At 37.4% G+C, this 21384-nt stretch overlaps 1 protein-coding gene across 3 annotated transcripts in view; it reads right to left on the bottom strand.

The window, feature by feature from the left end:
- Positions 1 to 924: 924 nt before the first annotated feature.
- CEP41 (centrosomal protein 41) overlaps positions 925 to 21384 on the bottom strand; it is a gene marked incomplete at both ends in the record, with an annotated part of 42214 nt that continues 21754 nt past the window's right edge. The window contains 9 exons of one of the 3 annotated variants that reach the window (XM_079711299.1): positions 925 to 1073; positions 1731 to 1946; positions 2389 to 2503; positions 3548 to 3615; positions 4020 to 4171; positions 5864 to 6008; positions 11738 to 11807; positions 13068 to 13129; positions 17340 to 17387. In XM_079711299.1, coding sequence (XP_079567425.1) covers positions 925 to 1073; positions 1731 to 1946; positions 2389 to 2503; positions 3548 to 3615; positions 4020 to 4171; positions 5864 to 6008; positions 11738 to 11807; positions 13068 to 13129; positions 17340 to 17387 — 1025 coding nt within the window. The remainder of the gene's footprint in view (positions 1074 to 1730; positions 1947 to 2388; positions 2504 to 3547; positions 3616 to 4019; positions 4172 to 5863; positions 6009 to 11737; positions 11808 to 13067; positions 13130 to 17339; positions 17388 to 21384) is intronic. The other 2 variants (XM_079711300.1, XM_079711301.1) reach the window with 2 other exon arrangements.

The following is a 21384-nucleotide window of genomic DNA, read 5'->3' on the forward strand; positions in this document are numbered from 1 at the left end:
AGGGTTTAAAGGGTTGTCAGCTCTAACAAAGGACTGTGGAGTTGTCCTCACCTTGTGTGCCGGCAGTGGCCCAACCAAAGCCAATGTTTTCAAGTGGCCATAATTTCTACCCATCTAAGATGGATGGGCCTGAGCTGGGTAATGGGAGTTTACAACTAATAAAACAACCGCAAATGAGGGACGGCTCCAGGGGACTTCAGTGGCTCTCAACCCGGCCCTGAACAGTGGGCAGGACTTGCCCGTGCAGGCAGCTGAGCACACATCATCACCTGTGCTGGTTCCAGGAAAGCATCTAGTGAGGAGGAGCACTGAGCACATGTGAGAGCTACTACTAAATCTTAACTGAGTGATGCTCACAGGTACCGGCTTCCAAACTGAAGACGGAGCCTGCGTCGGGTGCTGGGTGAAGAGCTCCTCAGCCAGCGGGTCCACAGCTGGTGGGGGCTGAAAGCTACGAATCGTCTGCACCCCCAGGGACAGCTTCTCAGGCTGCAAAGCCTACATAGAGAGCCTTCATGAAACCAAGAAGAGTGAGTGAAAAAGAACTGGCTGGGAAGGACGCACCAGATGCGCCTGAAGTATTTACAAAACAACGCAGGATATAGACCAAAACAAACTGGACCTTGTTAAAAAAAAAAAAAATGAAAGCCTAAAAATATTAGACTTTTTTCCTACTCAGTTTCAGAGACTTAAATATTCTGTAAACAACAGGGAGGACACTAGAGCCTGTCATGCCTCTGGTTTTTGTAAAAATCCTTCCCGGGTTGGATGTGGGAGAGGAGCTGGAGACAGGAAGAGGGAAGAGGGCCTGACACACGCTGAGGTCTTTCCTCTGCAGCAGCTTCTTAAAACGACCAACTTGGGAACTGCTCAGGGGTTCCGAAAGGAGAGAAAACATTTATTTGACTAAGACAGACAAAGTCTTTACTTCCAGGGTTTGCCTTGCAGGTGGCCACTGCCCAGTGAGCGGGGGTTCTGGTGGCCGGCAGGACCCCCAGCAGGCAGGTTCTGACCGCTGCGGGAGCCTGGAACCTTGGAGTCTCTTCCAGCATCATTACCTTGGCTCAGCCGGCCTGAAGGGAGCAAGAAAGCAGGGAGCAGAGCTGCAAAAATGATTCCAGGGACAACCTGCCAAGTACACTTTTAAACTAATGAAGTCTTATGCTACAAACCACTTTTAAGCTAGTGAAGTCCTATTCAGCATCTACTTTAGGCTAAAACCTACTCTTCATCCTTGAGATCAATTAGAAGGTGGGGAAGGGGGCAGGGATGAAGGGAAACCCAGATAGCTTTTCTTTCCTTCCTCTCCATTATCCCAGTCAACCTCATCTGTCCTTCATTCCTTCTCAGTAGAGAAGGGTACAGGAATGGTTAGAGGAAAAAGAGAAAGCAGTGTGCCAAAGGAAAGGCCAGAAGTAGTTTAAAGGTACCCAGAAGCAGCAGAAGGAAGCAAAGCTTTCCGAGAAGGAATCTGAAAGCCTTAGCTTAGCCTCTCAACTCTGCCTGAGATGCACACTTTGACTGATACCCTCTCTTCTCTTTCTATGTCTGTGTGCAATGCCTAATTCTTACCATAATCTGAGATCACCTCCACTCACCTCCCTTCTCTTGCAAATATTTGAAGAATCTGAATATAACAGATCAAGCTTCTCATACGATGAGGTTGATGTTCAAAGCTGCAAATCTCAAGTTCTACAGAAAACATTATTTCTAAAGGTCAAATTTCTTACTAGTACTGTCTGCAGGACCCTGGTCCTCTTCCAGGTAATATTCTATCTTCTTTAGGTCTTCTGGGGTAAATCTCCATTTATTCTCAGCTGCTGGGGGCGGCACTTTCGGGCCGGATCGTTTTCGGGCAGAAGCAGGCGGAAGGGTCTGCTGGCAAGATGCTGGCAGGGAACCCGTAATCAGTCCTTCTGGGAATTTCTGAGCTAAGACTTTTAGACCTAGGTGTGGAAGATCATCAGAAAAAGCCGTGTTAGCACGGTGAGGCCAAGGCAACCTGGAAAGGAGCCCACATGTCTCCTCAACACAAAGACAGGAAATCTTTCTTAACTGCTTCACCATTAAGTAAATTACACCAGAAAATGTCAGTTGTTATGTGGGATTCTGAGAATTCCACCAGAAATCGTTTAGCTCAAGTCTTCAGCATTAAGGCTTTCTTACAGAGCCATAAAGTAACATCATTATTTCAGGAATTAAAAACATGTGCTGATGGAGCTAACGGAAGTTTCACGTATCCTGACTCCTTTCTGCCAGCATGGTTGTCTCTGTTTCCAGAATACTAAGTTCTGAGCTCTGGGAGGGAAAAGGCGATAGGGGTGGAGCTGAAGGAGTGTGAGCCCAAGTATTCGCCTTTTAAGTCCTAAGCAGAACACAGCCCCTCACCTCCGGAAAGCATGAAGAGGTTCTCAAATCCCCGCTCGCACATGGTGGTAGCTGCCTGGCTGGCCAGCCTCTCATCGTCGTCATACAGAATGATGATCTTGCCATGGGCATTTTTCTAAGAAGCAGATGAGTTAAGGTTCGACCACACTGAGCTAATGCTCCTAGACTATACAGAAACCCCTGAGGAAGAAGAGCTGTCAAGGTTTACCTCTCTGAGTTCAAGGAGCATCGGATGACCCCTCTTCAGGGGGTACAGGACTTTTTCCTGTCGTGGAAACCACACAAGCTGGTATCCTTTTCTTCTATGAACTAGTATCACCATGTCCAAGACGGCACTAGTTACACACTGTACACTCTTTGGCTCTTTCATCTGTACAATCCTGGAGAGTAAGTATTACAACCTCCATTTTACAGATGAGGAAACAGAAAAACTTTTATGCCCAACGTGTCCACTGCAGTCTTATTTATAATAGTAAAAAAATGGGAACCACCTAAAAGTCCATTCCTTCAAAGAGGAATGATTTAGTAAATTACAGTAAATCTAAAGATGAGATCTTATACTGCATCAAAAATAGAGTTTATAAAGAGCTTGTGTTAGTGTGGGGAAGTACACTGTAAAATGAAGTGGGGAAAAGCAACATACTAAATTATATATACAGTATAATTTTTACTTTGTTAAAAAGACAAAGAAGACAGTCTGTAATAAAATACACAAAAAATGTAGTAAGAGTTTGTTGTTCAATTGTGTGGTTATTGGAGATTTCAATTTTCTTTTTTATACTTTTCAGTATTTAAATTATTTTCTATTTGTATGATTTTTATGAGCAAAAAATTAAAATTTCAAGAAGCAAAAAAAATTAAAATAGAAGGAAAAAAATTCACTCCTTACATTTTACTTGGGAAAACTTTCTGGGGAAAACAGTCCTAGGACTGACTCTCAACGGATCATAACCTTTAACCTAATGTTTTTTGTCCTACTGCAGGATGGCTTGGAAGCATTCTCAGCAACAGCTAAGGATCGAAATTCTAAAATATGCTAAGTAAACTAATTAATATCAAAAGTCCTTCATAGGGTTTTCTTACTAGGAGCATGATTCATGATAAGTTTGAGTCTTCAGTCTTTATACCATCCAACTCCTTAAAATGCAACAAAGGATACATATTCAAGAATATCATTTGAATAAGGGTTCATTGTTCTAGACAGAGTTGCAATTGGGTAACTGTAAGCTGCAAAGAGAAGAAAAAGCTTAGGAAGTTTGTAGCTCTCGGTACAACTTGGCCCCAATTCTCAGCTGGTTTAAAGTCTAAGAGTTAAAAGCAACATATTTTCAAAATCAACTAGCTATAAACCTAAATACTTTTGTGAAAGAAAAGAAACAGGACACTATGAACAAATAAGAAGTGTCACTTCACTGTTTCTGACATTTAGCACTGGACCCCTGAGCCCCCTGAGAGAGTCACCAGCCTCTCTCAGAGCATGTGGTAGAGCCAACTTACAGGTTCCCAGAACACATCTGGCTAACATAGGGTTCCCCCAACTGCTGACCACAAGCTGTGGTTTGAGCCTGCCTGGGCTCAGTACCGGGCTGTGTTCTCAGGAGTGAGACACTGTAAGGCCTTCTCTCTCTTACCTCCAACAATGTGGCACTGCTGGTAAGAATCTCTATCTCTCACATCTAGCAGCAGGAAGGGGCAGTCGGGATAAGGTTTGTCTTTGGTACTGGGCTCTACTTTCTTCACAAGCCCTTTGTCTAGATCCAGTTCCCCAACGCCACTGATGACGCTGCAAGTGAAAAAGTAGGTCAGTAGACACTAGTCAGGGATTGGTGGCTTAAAGGTCCAATGCGTTTCTTCAGAATGGCGAGAGGGTGCTCAATGTCTCTTCAAAAGACACTCCAAAGAAAAAGGAAAATGGATGTGGTGTCTCAGTTCTGCCTCTGAATGCAAGATCCTACGGATGGATTCCTGTTCTCTCACCCTGGACCCGAAGGAGGGGATCCACTGTCCATACTAACCTTCAGAGAATGCACGTTAGGTCATTAGCACGCAGAGGGGCAGAAACTGTAAGCACAAGCTGCCTCCAGAAGCAAGGGCAGCATTCAGAGAAAGAAAGAGGCAAAGTTACTCCAACGGAATTTTGATGAGTGTGAGAAAGCAGAGCAAAAGAGGAAAGAATATGGTTGACAGGGCAGGAAAACTGAAGGCATTTCTATGTATATCATATGTAACATAAAGTAACAACAGTGTTTTCATATATTTCATATACTTATACAGTGACTCATCCAGTATGGATTTTGAACCTTAATGTTTTCAATAGTTATCTGTAGTCACTTCCATTTTATAGGTTACAGTGTTGAGGCTGAAGAGGCTTTTAGATTTGGCAGCATTCATGTAATGAGACAGTGGAAAAGCTAGGATTAAAATGAGGGAGGTCTGTTTCTGACCTGTTTCTGAGGTCATAAAATCACTGAAATTGGTCGCCAGGTTAATATAGGCAAAATGTGGCAAAAACATGAATCAGAGAAAAAAGGATAGGTGTTATGATCAAAGTGGCGAGTAGTGAAATATCTGTATTGGGATAAGAAGATGATCACTCTTCCAGGCAAATATGAAGACACACATGCCAAACCACAGATTAGTCTAGCAATAGTTCCTCTCCCATCACAGCAAGTCAAATTCTGCCTTTAAATCCAATGATCACTACAACTATATGCCCTATAGTGCATATTTTGTTGAACCAAAGGAGAAGAAACTCTATTTTATGTGAAATTACGTGCTCATTGGAAGCCTTGTTGGTCTATCTTGTTTTGAATGCAATTTTAGAGTCCTTGCACAGAAGTAGTTATAAAAATAATAATAGTGCAATCGACAATAGCAATTCTTTCTCTAGTAGAACTAGCTTCTCTAGTAGAACTATTTTACCAGTAGAAGGGATGGATATGTGCAGAAAATCAGCACCGTCTTATAATCAACAGTGAATATCTGTGAGGAAGTGCTGCATCATGAAACTGCCATGTGCATTTGAGAGTTGACACCAAGGCTGCTTTCACTCTCCTTTGCGCCTATTTAATATCAGAGCACTATGTGTGGCACTCTATTTTTCTTCTGATTCTAGACAGGGTAATTATAAGCTGCAGCAGACAGAAAAGGAGAGGGGGGAAATCATACTCCCTGAGTCAAAAGATAGTGGTTGTAAAGCTAAGTCCTAATAGCAAACTTGCATATAGGAAGACTGAGAAGAATGGGGTTGAGAAGTGAAAATTAATGCTCTCCTATCAATATATTCTTACATTAACTAAGAATGCTGTGACAAGATCCAGGAGGTGGCATTGATATAAAGAGAAAATAGAACGGCTGAGATGAAAATGTGGGACTTCACTACGCCAACCTGTTTCTAAGGTCATTAAATCGCTGACATTGGTATCTAGATTAATGAAGGAAAAATGCAGTGAAAACATGAATCTGATGAGAGCACCTCTGAAGGGTCGAGCGGCTGGAGTCCCCGGCTCCCTCACTGTTTATGAACTGGACAGGGCTTGGCGACTGCTCCCCAGGGCTCCCTTTCCCGTTGGTCTTGGCAGTGATTTCAGCATCAGGGTCTGAGGTTGCAGAATCATTGTCTAAAATTTGCAAGTGAATAAATAAATAAATTTAACCTCAGAATTTGTATTTACTTGTTAGGCAGTTCCACTGAAATTAGGTCAAGAAAAGGAACTCATATTACCATTATTAAATTGTTCTAAGAGTTCTAACATATAGGCTCTCAAACTGTAGTCTGTGGACCCCAGGAGCCCCCAAGACCCTTTCAGGGGATCTGAAAGGCGAAAACTATTTTCATAATACTAAGATGTTATTTGTCTTTTTTACCATGTTGATATTTGCACTGATGGTGCAAAAGAAGTGGTGGATAAAACTCCTGGCCCCTTAGCAAGAATCAGGGCAGAGGTATAGAGCTTTATTAGTAGTCATTGTATTTTTCATCAACATGCACACACTCACAGTTAATAAGTATGGCAGTCACATTTTTAAAAGTCCCTGATGAAGCAGTAATAATAATTTTATTAAATCTCACCCTTAAGTACACACTTTTTAAATATTCTGTGTGATGAAATGGGGGAATCCACATACAGCAAGTTTGCTACATACCAACGTCCCATTGTTGTCTCAAGGAAAAGTATGTGTGTGATTTGTGCTGCTTTTGCCTTGAACACCACTTTTACTTGGAAGAAAAACTGACAGGAAAACTATGGTTATTTAGACTTGTGCATTTGGCAGCTATTTTCTCAAAAATGACCTAAGTGAATTTCTCATTTCAAGGAAAACAACTGATGGTATTTGTTGCAGTGATTAAATTTTGAACAAAAATCAGAATTTTGGAAACTATTTGCCATCAAGAGCTTGACTTCTTTACCATCTTAATGACTTTTCTGATAAGACACGTGTTGTGGTTAATAAATGTGACTTTTTTGATATTGTGTAATGAAATTTGTCAACATTTGGAAGATCTTCATAACTCAGTGAACCAGTATTTTCCAAATGACCAATGAATGATGTTATAAAATCATGTATGAGTAAAAGATACATTCAGAGTGCAAAAGAGACCAATGGGTTTAATGTAACAGGGTATGAAAAGTTCATTGATATGGTTTCAGATTCCACACTACAACTAACCTTTAAAAAGGTACCAGCTATCAAGTTCTGATGTAGTGTCAAAGAAAAATATCCACAATTATCTGAAAGGGCTATTAAAATATTCTTCCTTTTTTCAATTACAGATCTGTGTGAGGCCAGATTTTCTTCAGGTACTTTAGCCCAAAGAGCAAACTGCAACAGACTGAATGCAGAAGGTATGAGAATCATCTGTCTTCTATTAAATCAGACATTAACAAGACTTACAAAAAAGTGTAAAACAATGTCATTCTCCATATATATTTTTGTTTTGGTAACATAGATATTTTGCATAAAAATATGTTATTTATGTTTGTAATGGGTTTAGTATTGTTTCTTAAGGTAAATAGCAAGTATTTTTTTAATTCTTGGTTTAAAATTTTAATACCCGGGCTTCCCTGGTGGCGCAGTGGTTGAGAATCCGCCTGCCTATGCAGAGGATACGGGTTTGTGCCCTGGTCTGGGAGGATCCCACATGCCGCAGAGCGGCTGGGACCGTGAGCCATGGCTGCTGGGCCTGCGCGTCCAGAGCCTGTGCTCCGCAATGGGAGAGGCCACAACGGTGAGAGGCCCACGTACCGCAAAAAGAAAAAAAAAAATTTAATACCCTAAATATTAATAGATATAATTCACAAAAACCAAAACTCTTTGAGGTCCTCAAAAATTAAGTGTGGAGGGAGACTGATACCAAAAGGTTTGAGAATTTGCTGTTCTAACCAATATAATGAGAGAAGACATAGAAATAAGAGGCCTAGTTGTTAAAGAGCATATTAAGTTTTAATTTGCATATGATATAATACACCTAGAAACTTGAAGAGAATCCTATGAGAATAAGGGAAATAAATATGTTAGATTATAAAAATAATCTAGGTTTTAAGGTTAATTATAAAAATAACCTATTTATAAAATAAATAAATTGGATTAAAGAAGATACGGACAATCAAAATATTTTTCCTATATACCAATTAGAAAATAACATGAAGAACCTCTCATTTACAGTAACAACTGCAGATACAAAATATACTCTCTTAGAAAATAAACCTATTAAGAAATGTAAAGGCCGTATAAAAACTTATAAGTCCTTTATAGGTCTTATAAAAATTTTACTTAGGGACATTAAAGAAGACCTGAATGAAGAGAGAGTGACATACCTTGCATATTCCTGACTTGGTGACTAAAAGTGAAATGATGTTAATCCCTTCCAAATTTCCAAATTTTTAGCCTTAATACAAATCCCAATGGGCTTAAAAAAAGCTTAAAAGAATTTTAAAGAGGAGAAGAGAAGAAAAAGGATGTATGTATGTGTGTATATATATATATATATATATATATATATATATATAGAGAGAGAGAGAGAGAGAGAGAGAGAGAGAGAGAGAGAAAAGTAATTTGGAGAACCTGCCTTTTCAAATAGTAACATATACTGAAAAGGTAAATGATGAAAATAATGCACCAGAACAATGGAAAATAACAAAGAACTCAGAAACAAATCCTAGAATATATACAAAAATCTAATGTATGTTAAAGGTAACACCAAAAATCAGTGGGTAAAAGGAGAACTATTAAATAAATGGTGCTGGGATAATCTGTCAACTATCCAAAAAAATCAAATTTAGATAATCCCTTCATATCATATACCAAAATATATAACAAATGGATTGATGTAGGAAAAAACCCAAAGCAACCAAGCAAGTTAACAGATGAAAATATAGGTGAATATCTTATTTTGGATTTTATGAATCTAAAGCACTAAACAAAAACACAATATGAAAGGCTAATAGATTTAATCATGTAAAAACGCAAATCTCATATATGTCAAAAAACAACACAAAGAAAATTAAAAGGTCAATAACAAATTAGGAAAAGTATTCGTGACATATATAAGTGAGAAAAGGTTAATACACTTTATTAGGAGTTTTAAAACTAGTTCGTTAATAGAAAAAAGATCATGTGCACAAGGTAAAAATGCAAACAAGATAAAATTGCTAATATGGAAAGGAAGTCTTCTTTTCACTCCAGACCTGCAGGCCCTCAGTCCTCCACCCCCAAGGGAACTACCTTCAAATATTTGTCTCCTTCCAGAGATGAAACAACTACATATTTTGTATATATTTTATTTCCTCTCCTTTTTACATATCTAGGAGGATGCTATTCATACTGCTCTACACTTTGATTTGTTGTTTATTTTGTTATTTATTTATTTATTTTTTACTTAATAATACAGCTTGGGTATTGCTCCAAATCATCAAATAAAGATTTTTCTCATTTATTTTCAAGGCTATATTGGTTTCCAATGAATAAAGATATCATAATTATATAAAGATTTTACAAATCAGTAAGTAAAAGATGAACATTCCATTAGAAAAAAAATGGGAAAGGACATATAATGTCCTCAAAAGAAGAAATACGTATGACCAACAAACACAGACATACGCAAAGCTCAATCACACTATCAAAGAAATTCAAAATAAAAATATTAGGTACCATTTTTCATCCATCAAATTGGCAAACATTTACAAAAATGAGAATTATTCATCATTGGCTAGGATGGGGAGAAATGGGTCTTCTCATTTGCTCGGTGGGAATGCAAACAAGTAGAACATTTCTGGAGATAATGTGGAATCAGCACCGAGCATCTTAAAATGGTTCCACCCTTTGACAATCTGCAGCAATTTATCTTCAGGAAATAAATCAGAACCATACAAACATTTATGGATTTACACTGCAGCATTATCTTATAAAAATGAAAAATTAGAAAAATGTTAATGGCCAACAATAGGAGAATAATTAAATATGTGGCATATACAAAGGATAGACATTATATGACAACACAACCTTTACAATTAAGCTTTTGAAGTCTATTTAATGACATAGGAAAGTGTGCATGATAAAATGTTAATTGAAAACAGCATAATACAAAACTATATACAAAGAGTATGGATGTGGGTGGGGAAAACAGACCAAAATGTTAATAGGGTTTATTATTTTAATTTCTTCTTTATATGTTTTTTACAGTTTTCTAATTTTCTAGAAATATACTTTTAAGTCAGGAAAAAACAATAAACATTATAAAAGGAGCTTTTTTATTCCTTCAAAGTTGGCCAATACGCATACAGATACAATCTGTTCTACAGGCATTCCCGAGTTATTATTCTGTATAGAGCACTAGAAAACACTAATATTACTCACACATTATGGTGTCCTACTTTACAAAAGCCTGCAAATTTATCTCAGAAGAGAAAATTGCATGTGCCCATATGTTCTGGTGCTGTAATCTCAACAATGAATTAAAGGACAAAATCCAGGTACTTATATAACCAGGTTAAAATTGGGAGTACTCGTATGAGGAGACTCAATTATCTCTATTACAAAGAGCCCTTATTTCTCTGCTGTGTTAGAGGCATCTGTCATAGATAAATTCCTGTCTTTTACAGATTCTTTTTATCCTCCCTAACAAAAACAAGCCCAGGGAAATGACAGTCGAGTTGTACAAACCCAGTGTTCAGACTTCCTGAGAAACTTGTCTTGAAATCAGAAGTCAAATTCCTGGCCTACATCAACCTTAACAAAACACATTCCCCTTCAATAAACAGCCACACATTGACAGCTGAGGACTTCAGGATAAAATAAAGACCTTCACTCTGTGAATTCTTTTCATGACAGAACACCTAAGAGGTTTTCTTTTCAACTTGGTATTTAAGAAAGTAAATCTGGCGCCTATCTATCTTTCTAGCCTTATCTCCTACCCCACACCTACCCCCTCCCTCAGACCACAGCCAGACTGGATTATGAGATTCCCCAAACACGCTTGGACTTCTTCTCTGTGCCTTTATTCAGGCTGCTCCTCAGCCTGAGACAGCCTCACCCTTAACTTGCACCTGTTGAGATTCTACCCCTAAAGGGGGCAGAGACCCAGTTCAAAAGCCTGGAAGAAGCCTACCTCAGTTTCCTAGCTGGAAAATACAGAGCTCTCACAGCACCCTGCATCTCTCGAAAGGCACATTCCAAGACCCCATAAGGATGCAATAAAGGCAGTGAGAAGACACTGGCTGCTACCAGAGACATGCAGATTTGTATCCTATGTCCATTCCTTATTGGCTGTTCACTTTGAGCAAGAAGTTTAACCTCTGAGGCTTGGGCTTCTCATCTGTACAGTGTACCTTCCTTCTAGAGTTTTTGAGAAGATTAAATAAGAAAACTCATGTGAGGTACCTAGCAATATATATTCATCAAACGATGGTTTCCTTCTAGTCCTCTGTGAATTTCTGTCATATTAGTAATTCTGTGTTTCTGTTATCATTTTCCTCACCCAATACACATACATATGTGCAGTGCACACTCGTAGCTACAAACTCCATGTAAGCAGAGCTGTGTTTTATTCATCTTTGTAGTCTCATAGCACCTAATTCTGTGACCTGTACTTATATAGAAGGCACTAAAAATATTTGCTGAAAAAAAGTAATTAGTATATTAAACACGTTTAAAACATTTAAGACTACAAATGTTACAGCCAGAAAACCAGATGGCTTTTTTAAAGAGATAAGAATTAGCAAAGCACCAGATAGCAATTCTCAGAGAGTAACAATCTAATTACAAATAGATACATCAAAGTCCCTGTGAACACAATAGCACAGTCAAATGGTCAATTTGTTATTTGCCCCATATCCTCACTTCTCATTACCTTCTAGCCTTTTAATCTCCTCAGCTGTCACTTCCAGTGTTTGATCAGATAGGGAAGCAACTTGGATGACCTGATAGAAAAAAGAATGAAATGTGTAGAAGTGTGTATGTTTGTTTGTCTTTAAACAGAGGCAATTCTGTTTTTAACAAAAGATGAGGAAATATCAAACATCAAAGATCTCCTGTTTTAAGAAACTGTCAGTGTCCCCAACTGGAGACTAAATCTCAGGTCTTCTTACTTTGGGGGTGGTAATTACATTGCAGATGATCATTCCGGAAGAAAAGATTTCTTTAAAACATTACACAATAAACTTAAAAGACCAAAAGGATAATTTTGGACACGAAACATAAGTAAGAGTTTAAAACTGCATTTATACATATTCTAGTCCCAACATAACATGCTATTTCTTGAAAATGCAATACTTAAAATAACAGCATTGTATCAGAAATTCTTCATGCAATGAAGAAATAAATGTAATTATGAATATATTGATTACAATGTTATATACCCAACATACAGTTTTTAAAGCACTTTTGCCTGGGGGGAAGTGATAAATTAGGAGATTGGGAGTAACATATACATACCACTATATATAAAATACATAACTAACAAGGACCTACTGTATAGCACAGAGAACTCTAACCAATACTCTGTAATAACCTATAATGGGAAAAGAATCTGAAAAAGAATGGATATATATATATAAAACTGATTCACTGTGCTGTACACCTGAAAGTAACACAACATTGTAAATCAACTATACTCCAATAAAAAATTTTTTTTAATGTTTGGTAGAATTCAAATTAAAAAAATAATAAATCACTTCTCACGACTTAGCTCATAAGACCCAACATCCACCTTAAGTTACATCACTGGAACCCTTATTTGGGGGTCAGAGAGACACTTTGTCCATAATTTTCAAATGAAAGAAGAAAGCGACTTTCCTAAAGTAACAAAATAGACCATGGCAGAAAGACTTGGAAAAAGAACCCAGTCATAGATGGGAGATCACCTGCTTTCCACAGAGAAAAATGTCCAAGCAATAAAGAATCCAGAATTCTAGATTATCAATATTAAGATAAATGGGCAAGGAAAAATAAAACCTAAACTACAAATTTGATGATCAAAAAGGAGAATGTACATTTTACTTTATAAAATTCTTATCGAAGAAAAAAGAAAATTTCATACCAATTAGTCCTCTCATAGGTGAAATATAAAGAATCAGAAGAAAACCCTCTGCAAACATTACCTAGAGTTGAATTTAGAAATACTCACATAAAGCAGCACAAATTAGAAAGTCTTTATTCCAATGGAAGATCATTAAACTTACCAGCTGGGCAAAAGTTGTAACTTTTAGTCTCTTAAAAAGCTCATCTTTTTTGTATCTATAATCTGAAAAGCAGAACAGGACAAATATTTTTTCCAGGCTTATTTTGCTTTCTTAGAGGTATTAATTCTTTCTAGTGATCAAGTTATATGGTATATATTTCAAGTTATTTACACTCTTTTATCTCATTTGATCCTCATGATATCCTCAGAATTAAGCATGGCAGGTATTATATCACCTTTTAATTTATTCCTTTGCTTTGGCCAGTAAGAAGCCTCAAGCTGAATTTATAAGCCACCTTTTTGGGTCTAATGATTTTACCCCTCCCCTTTATTTGTGTACCATTTTCCTTACTATGCTGTCTTACTTTGACCATATTGTATTGCATGCATTTTTGTAAGCCCTTTAAATCCTTTTCAGAATAAGCAGGGAATAAGCATCTGCATTTTACAAATGAGGACAGAGACCCAGAGAAGCTGAGTTGCCCTAGGTCAAGAGCTGGTAAGACATTTACTATTCTATCTCTGCCCTGAAAAGAGTACAGTTCTATTCCTGAGGTTACAAAATATGCTAGAGACACAGGCCAACCCTTTTTTTTTTTTTCCTGGAGTACAATGCTGGGCACAAACTTGTAATTGGTCCTGATAATCTCTTATATCAATTTTCCCTCAACTCCACTTCAATAAAAATCAACCTATTTAGTTTTGAATATGAAAAAATTCTGGAGATCTATTGTACAACAAAGTAAATATACTTAACACTACTGAACTGTACACTGAAAAAGGTTATGATGGTAAATTTTGTTATGTGGGGTTTTTTTAACCACAATTAAAAAAAAGAAAAATCAACTGAAAACATCAATATTTACTCAGTGCTATCTTTACAATTCTGAGACATAACTCAATGGGGGTACTTTTGCATTTGTTTGTGTTAATAATTCTTTATATCATATTAAACAGTTTTTAAAAATTTAGCCAATCTCACTTTATTATTTGTCCCATCGAGGCATATTAAAAGTTGGCTTCCCTAAACTTTTCTGAAGATGACTTGCCAGTTCTGAAGAGTTTTCAGCGTTGAACTCCTGCCTACCTTTTCCCTTCACTCCTCTTCTAGGTTTATGTATTGGCGTCCTTGACTCCTTAAATACTGCCTCATTATTCAGAATTACTAAAGGTTAGCTGGATAATTACTATGGCCTTCACTGTCTCATAAACCAAGACTCCTAGCAACAAAGGAAAGGATTAAAGGTACTTAAGATTATTTACCTGGTGATACTAATCATTTCCATGAATTTTCCAAAAAAACAGCACAGACCAAATAGTTACTTTGGAGGATAATGTCAGCTTGGTTTACCAAATAGCTTGCGACTCAGAGTCGGGAAATGATATTACCTTAAAAACAGGCCTTCTGTAAATATAACAAGACTCTTTCTTATGGGAATTAAAGCTTCTCTGTTCCAAAATGTCCTAAAGATAGCAATTTGGCTAAAAATTGACCTTTCTTCCAGAAAATTCTTAAAACAGCTTCTTCTAGATACAAGATGCAAAGGAGCTTCTAAAACCCACCAGGATGCAGACCCGAATAAGCTGAGCAGAAGCTTTAAAAAGTGCAAGTGAACAACTATAGTATTTCTCTCAATTGCCACCAACTTGCCCACCAAAAGTCATTTACGTAAAGCAAAATGGCAATAAATCAGCCAATGAAAACAGTCAACAGCTTTCAAAGTAGTTTGCACTGTGGCATTTATCCACTGATATTCTTTTGGTATAGTAACATAGTTTGAAATACTTCTCCAATTCTTCACATTCTAAGTATAAAAGGTACACATTAAAATCCCCTTTAAATAGAAATCACCTTAAATGAGAAAACAAGTGCTGCTATTTTCTAATGATCATAGTTTCTAGCATCCTCTCATAAGCACTAGAAATCCCAATGCACATTTGAGCCTGAACTCTACATACCTGGTTCTGGTTTAGAAGGACAGCCATCATTAGGACTTTCTGACATTATTACTCAGAGATAAAAGATCAAGCTAGACGTTTTACAGTAAGTTTTAAATTTTATAAAAAGGATAACTTGGAAAGCTCTGACAGTCTGTCCTTGCAAGGGCGAACAGAGCTTTAAGAATGGAGCTTCTGCTACTATAGCTTCTCCCAAACTCTGTGATGGAGACAAAAAATCCTAGTTTCAGATATGTTATCAAGTTTTGCTTCTCTGGTAAGTCTGGAATCTAAGTGTGTCTCTCTCGAGTTACTGGAAGGACAGAGACCTAACTATCTAGGATGTTTCACACTGGGCCCAACTAGTGTCATCTAACCACTAGAAGCCAAGAATGGGCTTTGTGAATGGTCAATAGACACAGTGTGTCTATTTTCCCCAGGCAGAGTTGAAAGAATATTCAGATTACAAAGGAATTCTGCGTTTTCAGGGTTCTGTTAAAACACATTATTAGCAAAGGGAAGTTGGGCTCACAGTGGAAGACAAATCAAAGGAAGTAACAGCACAAGGTTTGTGATTTCACAGAAAGACATGGCATCTAAGGTAATCCGAGAAAATTGACGGGTTTAGGGTGTCATGAAACAAGGCAATATTCTCCTCCCTTCTGACCCAAAAGAACACCTACAACAGAAGATGGGAAAAGAGAAGAAAATACCTTCCAAAATATAGATCCCAAACCAGAATCTGAAGTAATTCTAGTCAGGGAATCAGCACAAAGCGTGTAAAAGGTGAGAGGAACCTGCTGTCTTACTAAAAGGAAGCCCACACCTTCTAAAGAAGGAAGATGAAGTAAGCATTTTCAAGGACTCTAATCCACAGGTATTTCTTTGGGGAGATAAGCTCCATTTAAAGTTTAGATATTAAAGAAACCACATTGTGCTTTTAAGAACTGTTTTAAACAGGGTTTCAGCAATCTGGGTGGAATGGGACAATTTTTATGGGACAAATTTTGGTGTGAAAAGGTGAGCTTACACTCAGCTACAAATGCTTAGGAAGTGAAAGAGGCTACAAACCAAGACAGAAGCAGGCCAGTTGAATTTTGCTTGCCGTGGATGAATTAAGGACGACAACAATGAACTTTAGGTGAGTAAACAAGATTTTTTTCCATAGTTTAAAATTTTAATATACACTTAAAATATATATACTTAAAGTAGAGTATTTTACAGATATATAACATTTAAAATATATAGCATAAAATGTTTAAAATATAAAATATGTAAGAAGAAAAGGATACTGCGCCATCACACATTAAAAAACAAATGTCTATAGCATCAGTCCTCGTAGTTGAATGTGGCAATTAACAGAGTCAGCAAGAAGCTGCTCCTGAGTCCAGATCTATTGTCTGGGGTTTCTCAATACTGCAGCAATTCAAAAGGAACAGGAACATTATCATTTAAATTAAAAGGCCTGCTGTGTAAAAACAAAAGTTCTGGTGAATTTTGGATTTGTAATATTCTCTTCCCAGAAGATATATATTACCAGAGCCAAGTCTTGAACTGCTATCAATCAGAGTACCTCTTCGCTGCCATTAGCTCAATATTGCCCTAGCACTGGGTTCTCCTACTGAAGCTATGAACAAATCCATCTTAGAAAACAGATGTTCCTACTTCTCTAATTCTAGACTTGATGTGTACATTTTACATCTGTTTTGGACACAGATTGAAAAATTATGATATTGTCCGAGGGCAGTGCACTCAATGACTAGAAGCATATCTTTGCTGAAGATTAGTTTTTTAAAAGGATGTGCATGAAATATGATTTTTAATTAAAAGAAAGCCAACTGCAATGAATTTATAATGTATAACACCACTTTAAGAATAAGCTCTCTCTTTCTTACACCGCTAAGTCTTTCATGAATACTGTCGAATTTATACTCAAAAGAATGTTATAAGTTATTATTACTCCTATCCCAGGTATAGAGAAAATAATAAAATAGGAAAGATTAAGTACCTTGAATAAAGGTCATAAAGACTGCAGTACAATGAAACTAGAAATTTGGGTTCTCAGTGCTTCACTAGAGGTTATTTCACATTCCAACATTAATATCTCCTATGGGATCTAAGTCAGGTAGAACTCAGACTCAAAGACCACAATCTTAGCAGCTGACCAGAATGGCACACAGTGTTTCCCACATCCTTCTAGGCACCTGCCACACTCACCTGACTCCCATTGCTCTGTGTGTGTGTCAGCTGTAGAATGTGGTTAGGCTTGTTAATAACCAACTTGTAGAGCAACTACAGGGTTCCATTATCCCAAACCATCAGTAGTGTTACTCACTTTTTTTGATCTCTTCTAGCTTCTCAATGTATTTAGTCATACTGTTACCTAAAAAGAGAAGGAGGATTTTAGCTATGCTTTTCATGGAAGAAAATGAGTAACACTGAGAATGGAGTACAAGTATTCCCTAAGCCTTCCCATTCTGCTTTTACAGAATTACAGTAGACAAATGGATCAGACATAGTAAATAGTCTTTTGGATTATACAGCATTATTAAAAGGTAAGGAATCCAGGGAAATGTTCTGGTCAAATGTGTTAAGCTGAGGTGCACACCCAATAAACATTAAGTCCCCCCAGGCAGTACGAATGATCACTTCATGTAATTTTTTTCTTTTGAGTTAAGCCTTTCCTCTTCCATTTATCCCCCCATAAGCTTTTTGTGGGGAAGATATGCAGAGGAAGAGAAAGGAGCAATGACCTCTGAATGTCTAAAATGTGCCATTGTGCCTACCCAAGCAACCCTTTCCTCTTCACTTAATCTTTGTGGTTTCCTTCTCTTTCCTGAACTTGGTCTTCCACTATTCATGCTGATGTTGCAGCCTGAACTAGACCACACAGTCTGTACACCAGTATTCACTGTGGATTTGATTTGCTGAGAAATAACAGCAGATTCCCACCACTGTGGAGAGTCCTCAACCCTCATGTTTTATGGCCTGGTTCTACAACACTAGGCTCTAGCCAAGGTGGTTTGGAGAGTTTTCATGCATTAAAACTGGGCCAGGATCCTTCTGGTTTCCGAATGAACTAAAGTCTGGTTCTCAAGCCAGGGGCTATTATTTTTTACTAGGCATGCTTCAGTTTGATTCAATTCAGCACAGCAAGCTCTATCTGGCACCTGAAAGGTACAGCAAAAGAGGAAAACATTCAGAATAATATCTCATTTCTAAAATTGTGCTCCTAACTTTTAAGCCTTGAGAGGAGCTAGTCAGTTTCAGTCACAACTTCAGGTAAAAGAAATGCTTCCAATTAATCGCATGAACTGATGTTTTCAAGCACTATTCTGAACTTTTCTTCATGTTTAGGTCAGAAGCAGAGAAAGAAAATCCTTGCTCTGAAACCCAAAGTACATTTTCAAAAAACAACTTATATCATTTGTTATTATTAAGTCCTTGTCATGAATTCATTATAGAATAAAATTCTACTGAGTTAAAATTTTTTTTTCGTCTGAAGACACACAGTCCCCAGATCAGAACCAAAAAGCAGGACTCAGTGTAGTCCTGGACCCAGACCGTATCCTTCCAAAAGCTCAGAGAGACATGACACTAGTCAGGGCTGCTCAGAAGCTGAGGCTCCTCAAGACAGACACTGAGAACATCTCAGAAGAAGTCCAAATAGCACTAAAGACCAAGATTAGAACAAAATATGATCTTTTCTAGGTTCTTCAGGCTATAATGGACCTGAGATGTGACCAGATCTCCACAGTGGAAACCATGAATCCTTCCCAGACTCACATCCTCTTCCCTGCATCTCTGCACTTGGGCGGGAACTCGACTCGTCAGTACTGGGGTTAGAAGATAGGGCAAACGGTGTGCTGTTCAGCGTCCTACAGTCTTATTCTTAAACTATTTTACATAGGAGCTTCTGGTTATATGTTCCTGAGTCCCTTACAGTGCCAGGCTGTTGATGTGGCAGTCAGTTTCTTTTGGCTGGAGAAGCTTTACGCCTCCTTCCAGAATCGTCCAAAAACTGAGGTACAAAAAGGATCACTGACTTGTCCAGTGACACAGCAAGTTAGTAACTAAGTCAAGATTAGTACTCCCAACCTCCTGGTTTCTCATATGGCTCACAAAAACATATCATTCTCTGGCTGTGCTGTTTTAAAAACATGATTTCACTGTGAGGTAAATATGTAGGAAGTGTTACTTCCTTTAGAGTATTGGGTGGGAACCATTTTATGCTCTAAATTCCCTGAGGCATACTGTGCACGGAAAACAACAGCCAACCTTATTGTATAGTCTTTATTATTAAAACACTGCATTTCCAATCTATAGCAGTTTCCACTAACAACATGTCTAAAATCCATTTCTCAGTCAGTTATCAACATTTTCGGAGTATTTACACAACACTTCATCTTCATACCAGCGGAGCCTCACAACGACCCTGTGAGGTAGGTTGTCATTCCTACTGATTATTTTTCCCACTAAAGGAGAAGGCAGAGAAACAAAATCTTTTGCAGAAGTGTACAAATACTTGGCTAAATTAAGAATAAATCTAAGAGGGCTATTGATAAGAAGCTCTTTTCATTACAGCCATTCATTCTATCCAAGTAGAGGGGGGGGAAAAGAATATGGAGGATTTCTGCATTGCTTCAAATGGAGAAATGACTAATTGACACAAAAAAATCTCTAAAAATGAGTTTAGAAAGTATGAAAAGTAGTATTTTATCCCACTTCATATACTGCTTATATCTTAACTAAGCAGCTCATCTTACTGGATCTAATTTCATCTGAGTATAGTTTTTTGACTACCTTTTAAAAAGAATACAAATGAATCAATTCTATAATTGACTTATTTATAAACACATTTTTGTTTTACACAAAAGTAAGACACCTAAAGGACTATCAACAGACTAATTTTTTAAAATTAAAATTACACATTACTGCCAGATAAATTTTCCTAGACAATACTTTGATTAAAAAAAGTCAGCGGCTCCCCATCACTTACTGACTGAAGTTTAAACTCCTTGCTCTTCTCGTGAAGGCACCAACATCTTACCTACCTCTTCAATCTTGCCTTAATTACTAAACTTGACAAACTCTCTGTTAGTCTTTGGTTCTCTAACATGTCACCTTGCCCATGTAATCATAATAGCTCACCCAGCTGGAAGTGACCTTTCCCTCCTCTGAACTTCTACAGCACTCGGCTTACCACTCACAAGGCATTTATCATTGTACTGCCTTATTTGTGCGCAAGTCTTATCTATCTTATTATACTGACAGCCCAAAACAACTATTTACACAAACACACACACACACACACACACACACAATATCTTTATCCTTTCCATTGTCTAGCGTAGGAGGCACTCAAAAATGTTTGCTAAATGAAAAATACTATGAAGATCTACTAGCTGAAGAATCCTTATAATGAATTATATTATAATGTAAATAATCACACCCCAATTTGGTTTGAGTTTTTGGGTACCTGATTTTCTCTAAGCTATGCCCAACCTGATTTATATATAGTACATATATGTTACATACTACTTAAATGACCTATATTTCAGGACTCAGGTAACCTAGAAATGTATAAGATGGTATTTAGCTTCTACTTAGTTTATAATTTAAGTTGCAACAAAAGATATATAAAAAAGTTTTACAACTGAAATCAAGAGAAAGAGACAACTCAACTATATCAATAGTGCTAAGCATAGATAGAGCACAATCGACGAACTGAGTGACTCATTCATTAGATTTTTTCCTTTGTTTTCCTGTAATTTAATAACATTATTTGAACTGAGCCAGTAAGAAAAGCAAGTGATTTTGAGCAGCAGTAATCTAAAGTGGGTAAGATTTATAAGGCACGAACTCAGTTGCTAAGAGACAATTCCATTGCTTTATTTTTCTTCAATATTTCCCTCCTCTACGGAGAAGTTCTTTTGGCTCAGAAGGAGCAGAAAGCTTGAAAAGAGGCACAGTGGTCCTTTGTTAATCTCAATAAGTTATACGAGTGCTTAGTGCTTTCTGGTTTGTAAAAGGCTTTCACATACATTTCTTCCTTTGACATAAGAAACAGAATTAAATACCAAATAAAAATGAAGAGTACCTAGTCTATAATGAGTTTGAGTGCTTAAGATCAAGGCTATTAGCAGATATTCAGGAAAAGTAAAGACTAAGAAGAAAAAAGGAAATGACTAGTTTGTATGGAGATAAGAAAACTAAGGTGAATTTCTAAAAAATAAAAAAAGGCTAGAAAAGACTGAATGGAGATAGTCTACAGAATTTTAGAAAGCTAAAGAAATCTGAAATTAGACTGAACATAGATTGAAATGAGAGAATAATGCCAGCAATGAAAGAGTGTAGGAGACTAACAAAGGGAGAGCCCT

Source organism: Hyperoodon ampullatus (genome assembly GCF_949752795.1).
Source record: "Hyperoodon ampullatus genome assembly, chromosome: 9".
Lineage (NCBI taxonomy): Eukaryota > Metazoa > Chordata > Mammalia > Artiodactyla > Ziphiidae > Hyperoodon > Hyperoodon ampullatus.